At 47.7% G+C, this 9735-nt stretch overlaps 1 protein-coding gene across 5 annotated transcripts in view; it reads left to right on the forward strand.

Moving 5' to 3' along the window:
* col14a1a (collagen, type XIV, alpha 1a) overlaps window positions 1-9735 on the forward strand; it is a 244399-nt gene that overhangs the window by 199783 nt on the left and 34881 nt on the right. For all 5 annotated transcript variants that reach the window (XM_036935521.1, XM_036935515.1, XM_036935520.1 and 2 more), the window contains 3 exons: window positions 4780-4833; window positions 8556-8609; window positions 8841-8912. In XM_036935521.1, the coding sequence (XP_036791416.1) occupies window positions 4780-4833; window positions 8556-8609; window positions 8841-8912 (180 nt within the window). The remainder of the gene's footprint in view (window positions 1-4779; window positions 4834-8555; window positions 8610-8840; window positions 8913-9735) is intronic.

Here is a 9735-nt window from a genome sequence, read left to right on the forward strand (position 1 = left end):
TCTGGTGGTAGAGAGGACCAGAGTGACTGGTTGGGTCTGTCTGGTGGTAGAGAGGACCAGAGTGACTGGTAGGGTCTGTCTGGTGGTAGAGAGGACCAGAGTGACTGGTTGGGTCTGGCTGGTGGTAGAGAGGACCAGAGTGACTGGTAGGGTCTGGTAGAGAGGACCAGAGTGACTGGTTGGATCTGTCTGGTGGTAGAGAGGACCAGAGTGACTGGTAGGGTCTGGCTGGTGGTAGAGAGGACCAGAGTGACTGGTTGGGTCTGGCTGGTGGTAGAGAGGACCAGAGTGACTGGTTGGGTCTGGCTGGTGGTAGAGAGGACCAGAGTGACTGGTTGGGTCTGGCTGGTGGTAGAGAGGACCAGAGTGACTGGTTGGGTCTGGCTGGTGGTAGAGAGGACCAGAGTGACTGGTTGGTTCTGGCTGGTGGTAGAGAGGACCAGAGTGACTGGTTGGTTCTGGCTGGTGGTAGAGAGGACCAGAGTGACTGGTTGGGTCTGTCTGGTGGTAGAGAGGACCAGAGTGACTGGTAGGGTCTGGCTGGTGGTAGAGAGGACCAGAGTGACTGGTTGGGTCTGGCTGGTGGTAGAGAGGACCAGAGTGACTGGTTGGGTCTGGCTGGTGGTAGAGAGGACCAGAGTGACTGGTTGGGTCTGGCTGGTGGTAGAGAGGACCAGAGTGACTGGTTGGTTCTGGCTGGTGGTAGAGAGGACCAGAGTGACTGGTTGGGTCTGGCTGGTGGTAGAGAGGACCAGAGTGACTGGTTGGGTCTGGCTGGTGGTAGAGAGGACCAGAGTGACTGGTAGGGTCTGGTAGAGAGGACCAGAGTGACTGGTTGGGTCTGGCTGGTGGTAGAGAGGACCAGAGTGACTGGTTGGGTCTGTCTGGTGGTAGAGAGGACCAGAGTGACTGGTTGGGTCTGTCTGGTGGTAGAGAGGACCAGAGTGACTGGTTGGGTCTGGCTGGTGGTAGAGAGGACCAGAGTGACTGGTAGGGTCTGGTAGAGAGGACCAGAGTGACTGGTTGGATCTGTCTGGTGGTAGAGAGGACCAGAGTGACTGGTAGGGTCTGTCATGTGGTAGAGAGGACCAGAGTGACTGGTTGGGTCTGTCTGGTGGTAGAGAGGCCCAGAGTGACTGGTAGGGTCTGGCTGGTGGTAGAGAGGACCAGAGTGACTGGTTGGTTCTGGCTGGTGGTAGAGAGGACCAGAGTGACTGGTTGGGTCTGTCTGGTGGTAGAGAGGACCAGAGTGACTGGTTGGGTCTGTCTGGTGGTAGAGAGGACCAGAGTGACTGGTTGGGTCTGTCTGGTGGTAGAGAGGACCAGAGTGACTGGTTGGGTCTGGCTGGTGGTAGAGAGGACCAGAGTGACTGGTAGGGTCTGTCTGGTGGTAGAGAGGACCAGAGTGACTGGTTGGGTCTGGCTGGTGGTAGAGAGGACCAGAGTGACTGGTTGGGTCTGTCTGGTGGTAGAGAGGACCAGAGTGACTGGTAGGGTCTGTCTGGTGGTAGAGAGGACCAGAGTGACTGGTTGGGTCTGGCTGGTGGTAGATAGGACCAGAGAGACTGGTTGGGTCTGTCTGGTGGTAGAGAGGACCAGAGTGACTGGTAGGGTCTGTCTGGTGGTAGATAGGACCAGAGAGACTGGTTGGGTCTGTCTGGTGGTAGAGAGGACCAGAGTGACTGGTTGGGTCTGGCTGGTGGTAGAGAGGACCAGAGTGACTGGTTGGGTCTGGCTGGTGGTAGAGAGGACCAGAGTGACTGGTTGGGTCTGGCTGGTGGTAGAGAGGACCAGAGTGACTGGTTGGGTCTGTCTGGTCATAGAGAAATATGAACACTTAATCTGTTGGCCTCGCTGGTTCTGCTCTCTGCCTCTCTCTTCACAGCCATTACCACATCTCTCAGGGCCAGGATGGGGACTGTGTGTGTGTGTGTGTGTGTGTGTGTGTGTGTGTGTGTGTCTGTGTGTGTGTCTGTGTGTGTGTGTGTGGTGTGTGTGTGTGTGTATAGCTGACAGGGAAAATATCAGGGCTGGTGGTTGTTTGTGCCAGGATCTGGTCTTACAGCACAACATTAATCACACCCCTCCCCTCCACTACTCTCCTCTCCCCTCCCCTCCTCTCCACTACTCTCCCCTCCCCTCCTCTCCCCTACTCTCCCCACCCCTCCTCTCCACTACTCTCCCCTCCCCTCCTCTCCCCTACTCTCCCCACCCCTCCTCTCCACTACTCTCCCCTCCCCTCCTCTCCCCTACTCTCCCCACCCCTCCTCTCCACTACTCTCCACTACTCTCCACTACTCTCCTCTGTATAATATCCCCACCCCTCCTCTCCACTACTCACCCCTCCCCTCCTCTCCACTACTCTCCCCTCCTCTCCACTACTCTCCTCTGTATAATATCCCCACCCCTCGTCTCCTCTCCACTACTCTCCCCTCCTCTCCACTACTCTCCTCTGTATAATATCCCCACCCCTCGTCTCCTCTCCACTACTCTCCCCTCCTCTCCACTACTCTCCTCTGTATAATATCCCCACCCCTCGTCTCCTCTCCACTACTCTCCCCTCCTCTCCACTACTCTCCTCTGTATAATATCCCCACCCCTCGTCTCCTCTCCACTACTCTCCCCTCCTCTCCACTACTCTCCTCTGTATAATATCCCCACCCCTCGTCTCCTCTCCACTACTCTCCACTACTCTCCACTACTCTCCCCTCCCCTCCTCTCCACTACTCTCCCCTCCCCTCCTCTGCATAATATCCCCACCCCTCCTCTCCACTACTCTCCCCTCCCCTCCTCTGCATAATATCCCCACCCCTCCTCTCCACTACTCTCCCCTCCCCTCCTCTGTATAATATCCCCTCCCCTCCTCTCCACTACTCTCCCCACCCCTCCTCTCCACTACTCTCCACTACTCTCCTCTGCATAATATCCCCACCCCTCCTCTCCACTACTCTCCCCTCCCCTCCTCTGCATAATATCCCCACCCCTCCTCTCCACTACTCTCCACTACTCACCCCTCCCCTCCTCTCCACTACTCTCCACTCCTCTCCACTACTCTCCTCTGTATAATATCCCCACCCCTCGTCTCCTCTCCACTACTCTCCCCTCCTCTCCACTACTCTCCTCTGTATAATATCCCCACCCCTCGTCTCCTCTCCACTACTCTCCCCTCCTCTCCACTACTCTCCTCTGTATAATATCCCCACCCCTCGTCTCCTCTCCACTACTCTCCACTACTCTCCACTACTCTCCCCTCCCCTCCTCTCCACTACTCTCCTCTGTATAATATCCCCACCCCTCGTCTCCTCTCCACTACTCTCCACTACTCTCCACTACTCTCCCCTCCCCTCCTCTCCACTACTCTCCCCTCCTCTCCACTACTCTCCTCTGTATAATATCCCCACCCCTCGTCTCCTCTCCACTACTCTCCCCTCCTCTCCACTACTCTCCTCTGTATAATATCCCCACCCCTCCCCTCCTCTCCACTACTCTCCCCTCCCCTCCTCTGCATAATATCCCCACCCCTCCTCTCCACTACTCTCCCCTCCCCTCCTCTGCATAATATCCCCACCCCTCCTCTCCACTACTCTCCCCTCCCCTCCTCTGTATAATATCCCCTCCCCTCCTCTCCACTACTCTCCCCACCCCTCCTCTCCACTACTCTCCACTACTCTCCTCTGCATAATATCCCCACCCCTCCTCTCCACTACTCTCCCCTCCCCTCCTCTGCATAATATCCCCACCCCTCCTCTCCACTACTCTCCCCTCCCCTCCTCTCCACTACTCTCCCCTCCCCTCCTCTGCATAATATCCCCACCCCTCCTCTCCACTACTCTCCCCTCCCCTCCTCTGCATAATATCCCCACCCCTCCTCTCCATTACTCTCCCCTCCCCTCCTCTCCACTACTCTCCCCTCCCCTCCTCTGCATAATATCCCCACCTTTCATTGATATGCTTTACGACCACTCTTGTAAAGTTGTGGCAGAAGATACATATTTTATAACCTCATAGCTAAGTTATGATTATGTTTGGAATGGGCTGGGTGAGTTGTAGGAGACTGGATACACACAGCGGAGCTTTGGCAGGTGTTGAGATGTTCACCATCAGACCATTAATTCAGACCTGAATTAATAAGGTTTCTCATCTTGTAAATGAGATGTTCACCATTCAGACCTGAGTTAATAAGGTTTCTCATGTTGTAAATGAGATGTTCACCATTCAGACCTGAATTAATAAGGTTTCTCATGTTGTAAATGAGATGTTCACCATTCAGACCTGAGTTAATAAGGTTTCTCATGTTGTAAATGAGATGTTCACCATTCAGACCTGAGTTAATAAGGTTTCTCATCTTGTAAATGAGATGTTCACCTGAATGAATACGGTTTCTCATCTTGTAAATGAGATGTTCACCATTCAGACCTGAGTTAATAAGGTTTCTCATGTTGTAAATGAGATGTTCACCATTCAGACCATTAATTGATAAGGTTTCTCATCTTGTAAATGAGATGTTCACCTGAATGAATACGGTTTCTCATCTTGTAAAGGAGATGTTCACCATTCAGACCTGAGTTAATAAGGTTTCTTATGTTGTAAATGAGATGTTCACCATTCAGACCTGAATTAATAATGTTTCTCATCTTGTAAATGAGATGTTCACCATTCAGACCTGAATTAATACGGTTTCTCATCTTGTAAAGGAGATGTTCACCATTCAGGCCTGAATTAATACGGTTTCTCATGTTGTAAATCACTTTGACTCTGTATTTGTGTTATATTTTGCAGGGTGTTGGTGGATCTCCTGGCGGACCAGGAAGAGATGGACCAGTTGGACAGAGGGTAACAGTCTATTCATTTTGTTTGACTTGATTCATTATTTCCATTATGTATTGTATGTACATTCTGTTTGTATGACCTGCTCAAAGCCTGAGCGCCCTGAGCTCTTTAGCTCAATTTTAAATATTAAAGTCAAATCGTTTTTTCTTGTTATTTTGAAGCCCGTAATTCTGTTTCCTTCCTCACAACGAACATAACACTGACGTTTTTATGTCACGATGCTTTAAATCGCTGGCTTATGTTTACAGAATGCTGTTTTGATTTCCCTATGAATCAATTTCATGTCTCATACTCTGACACAGCACTTAAAATAAATGTGCTGTAAAGAAATGAGTTATGAGATGCTTTTGAACCTTCATAATACAATTTTTTTTTATCCCAAAGACTGACGAAAGCAACACAGGCTGCTACATCAACAGAACGGTTCTAGGGTCAACTTACCTGACATGAAGTCACCTAAAGGCCCAATGATGTTATCATGTGATTTTCACTATTCCACTGACAGTATATCTCATCAGAATCTGCTTTGGTATCACACAAGCTTCTGCACTGATCCAACCGATATGGATAAGAAAACACTAGTGTAAAGTGATATGGAATCTCCATCTTGTTATCCACTCACGGCCGGCTCCTCAACGACAGCCATAAGCTGACGACTCCCAAGATCCTCTTAAGAACTTCTAAAATCCTATTCAAACCTCTACAGTTCTTTCTATCACTCTCAAGGGGTCAACACTGTTATCTAGATGTATACATGCCATGGATAATGATGGTGACGATGATGATGATGGTGACGATGATGATGATGGTGACGATGATGATGATGATGATGACGACGATGATGATGGTGACAATGATGATGATGGTGACAATGATGATGATGATGATGATGGTGACGATGATGATGATGATGATGGTGACGATGATGATGATGACGACGATGATGATGATGACGCTTACAGCTAAAATGTTGCAAATCATCTTAAGAGTAATTTTCATGAAGAATGGAACACTTTGCTGTACTGTAAATGATAGTGCTTGATTGGTCCATTCCCTGTAATATTGGCCAGTTGCCAAGGACTCTGATGGAATATACAGTAGCTGTACACCTCAGAAACCATGAAGCTGTGGATGTAGAGGGGTGATCTGAGTTTGTAACATCTTTAAAGATGCCAAGAGAGATCAGAACAGAAAAATAATAGCCTCCTCTTGGGAATCAGTTAGAGCAACACAGGACATAATTAATCACGAAAGCCTTCTTCTCTGAATGAACTCTCTGTGTGACTAAACAAGACCAGGGATTTCCTTAGTCATTATTCTCTTGGAGAAGGTCCCCATTTTTGTGTGTTTATTTTACTTAATTATTACATAACCACAGTTTGACACAGTTAGTTGACACTGTATTTGGGCAGAAAGTGGCTTGCTTTTCTTGATTCTCCATGGTGATAAACCACAGTTCTGGGTCTGCTCTTCTTTATGGAGGAGCCCCTATGTCCAGCTCCAGCCCTGCTTTCTGGCCCTTCCTCTAGCTACACTTGACCTTCAAAAGGCCTCACTCTAGAGCCTCGTTATGAGGTTTTACTGGGAGGTGTTTACTGCTTGACTGGGGGTTGACTCCCACACTGGGGGACTGGTCGTCCCACTCTGGCAAAGAGAATGGGCTTGGAAGCGGCCATGCTGAACTACAGAAAACCATAGAAAAGACAAGCCATAGCTCATAGATGAGGATTTGTGTTGGTTATGTGCCCATGAGGAACACTTTCTCTAATTGGCTTGTCCTGAAACACTCCTTGGGTTGTAGTGCAACTTTCAGTCGGTTCAATGGGGCTCCCGAGTGGCGCAGCGGTCTAAGGCACTGCATCTCAGTGCTAGAGGCGTCACTACAGACACCCGGACGTGATTGGGAGTCCCATCGGGCGGTGCACAATTGGCCCAGCATCGTCAGAGTTTGGCCGGGGTAGGCCGTCATTGTAAAATAAGAATTTGTTCTTAACTGACTTGCCAAGTTCAATAAAAGTGTAAATAAAAATAAAAATGTTTTTCCAGTCAAGCATCCGTTTAGTCGTGATGTGAACCTTGACAGACATTACGTTTTTGAAGCAAGGACAGGCACATGGTTGTTGGTATCACTCTGGTAATTTACAAGGAAATTGAAAATGACAACTTTTGGAAGTTAAAACCATGTCATGACAGATTGTGTATTATTCGTGTTCACTCCAATCCAAATGATTGCGTGATTCTATCTTCATTTAATCGAGTTCGGGGATTGTCCTCAATTGAATCATCGACTGGAGTTCACGCAACCATGCTGCACCATAATAGCCTGGAATACAAACGGAATATCACTCTGTTTCACTTTAATGACACAACTAATGAAATGGAGCGATATTCAGTTTGAATAGCAGACTAGCACCATGATGCCTTCTCACCTGCTTTCCTACTTGACCCATTCATCTGTGTGTCTGAAAGCTTCAGTGTAAGTCTGGCTGGTTGAGTACGGTATCTCACGGACTCTTACAGTTTGTCAGTGTAAGTGTGGATACCGTAGCCAGCCTCCCAGAGGTCAGCCAGAGGTCAGCCAGACAAACATAACAAACCATTTTTAGCGCTGACTTGCTTACTCTTACTGTACACATTATCCTACCATTATCGTTAGTGTTGTTCTGGAGGGTTTCAGGCTATTTGGTTTTAACGAAGGATCTCTGCAGAATTCATTGGTGTTTTGATAATGGGAGGTTATGTTCAGTGTTCAGACTACTACTAACTGTATGAAGTGCAGTAGTTTGTGTTGATCCTGTCTGTTCTGATCTAAGAGACTGTCTGGGAAAGCAGTAGTTTGTGTTGATCCTGTCTGTTCTGTTCTACGAGACTGTCTGGGAAAGCAGTAGTTTGTGTTGATCCTGCCTGTTCTGTTCTACGAGACTGTCTGGGAAAGCAGTAGTTTGTGTTGATCCTGTCTGTTCTGTTCTACGAGACTGTCTGGGAAAGCAGTAGTTTGTGTTGATCCTGTCTGTTCTGTTCTAAGGGCCTGCCTGGGAAAGCAGTAGTTTGTGTTGATCCTGTCTGTTCTGTTCTAAGAGACTGTCTGGGAAAGCAGTAGTTTGTGTGTTGATCCTGTCTGTTCTGTTCTAAGAGACTGTCTGGGAAAGCAGTAGTTTGTGTGTTGATCCTGTCTGTTCTGTTCTGTTCTAAGGGCCTGTCTGGGAAAGCAGTAGTTTGTGTTGATCCTGTCTGTTCTGTTCTAAGAGACTGTCTGGGAAAGCAGTAGTTTGTGTTGATCCTGTCTGTTCTGTTCTACGAGACTGTCTGGGAAAGCTGTAGTTTGTGTTGATCCTGTCTGTTCTGTTCTAAGAGACTGTCTGGGAAAGCAGTAGTTTGTGTTGATCCTGTCTGTTCTGTTCTAAGAGACTGTCTGGGAAAGCAGTAGTTTGTGTTGATCCTGTCTGTTATGTTCTAAGAGACTGTCTGGGAAAGCAGTAGTTTGTGTTGATCCTGTCTGTTCTGTTCTAAGAGACTGTCTGGGAAAGCAGTAGTTTGTGTTGATCCTGTCTGTTCTGTTCTACGAGACTGTCTGGGAAAGCTGTAGTTTGTGTTGATCCTGTCTGTTCTGTTCTACGAGACTGTCTGGGAAAGCTGTAGTTTGTGTTGATCCTGTCTGTTCTGTTCTAAGAGACTACCTGAGAAAGCAGTAGTTTATTTATTGGTCCTGTCTGTTCTGTTCTAAGGGCCTGCCTGGGAAGGATGGACCACAAGGACAGCAGGGTACGACAGGGCCTGTGGTAAGTGCTGCTTTACTCCCTTCCTCCCCTCTCTCTCTCTCTCTCTCTCTCTCTCTCTCTCTCTCTCTGTCTCTCTCTCTCTATATATATAAATAAATATATATATATATACACACACACACACACAAATATTACGGTTCAATTCCAATTCTTATCCATGCATGAAATGTGCATAAGTTGACTTAACTTGTAGTTTATTATTTCATCCTTGATCATTTGTCTCTCTACCAGGGCAGTCCTGGAGCCCCCGGGGCCCCTGGTGGAAGTGGCTCTCCTGGACCCCTGGGAGACCAGGGACCACCTGTAAGTAAACTACCTGATATTCAAACCCTTGGTTGGTTGATTGACTCACCATCAGACCACCCAGGTCTGTTGAAAGAAGTTGATCAGGTTACGACAGGATTTGCATGGTCCAACGTTTCCTGTCCTCTACCTGTCAATGGTCCCATATTGAGGGACCTTCCATGGTCTTCCGACACAATGTCCACTGTACTGTACATCCCTGAAATGGAAGAATATTAAATGTCTCCATCTGTTTATGGTGTCTTCAATGTCTCCATCTGTTGTTTATGGTGTCTTCAATGTCTCCATCTGTTGTTTATGGTGTCTTCAACATCTTCATCTGTTGTTTATGGTGTCTTCAATGTCTTCATCTGTTGTTTATGGTGTCTTCAATGTCTCCATCTGTTGTTTATGGTGTCTCCATCTGTTGTTTATGGTGTCTTCAATGTCTCCATCTGTTGTTTATGGTGTCTTCAACACCTCCATCTGTTGTTTATGGTGTCTTCAATGTCTTCATCTGTTGTTTATGGTGTCTTCAATGTCTCCATCTGTTGTTTATGGTGTCTTCAATGTCTTCATCTGTTGTTTATGGTGTCTTCAATGTCTCCATCTGTTTATGGTGTCTTCAACACCTCCATCTGTTGTTTATGGTGTCTTCAACACCTCCATCTGTTGTTTATGGTGTCTTCAATGTCTCCATCTGTTGTTTATGGTGTCTCCATCTGTTGTTTATGGTGTCTTCAATGTCTTCATCTGTTGTTTATGGTGTCTTCAACATCTTCATCTGTTGTTTATGGTGTCTTCAATGTCTTCATCTGTTGTTTATGGTGTCTTCAACATCTTC

The sequence above is a fragment of the Oncorhynchus mykiss genome, chromosome 2 (genome assembly GCF_013265735.2).
Source record: "Oncorhynchus mykiss isolate Arlee chromosome 2, USDA_OmykA_1.1, whole genome shotgun sequence".
Lineage (NCBI taxonomy): Eukaryota > Metazoa > Chordata > Actinopteri > Salmoniformes > Salmonidae > Oncorhynchus > Oncorhynchus mykiss.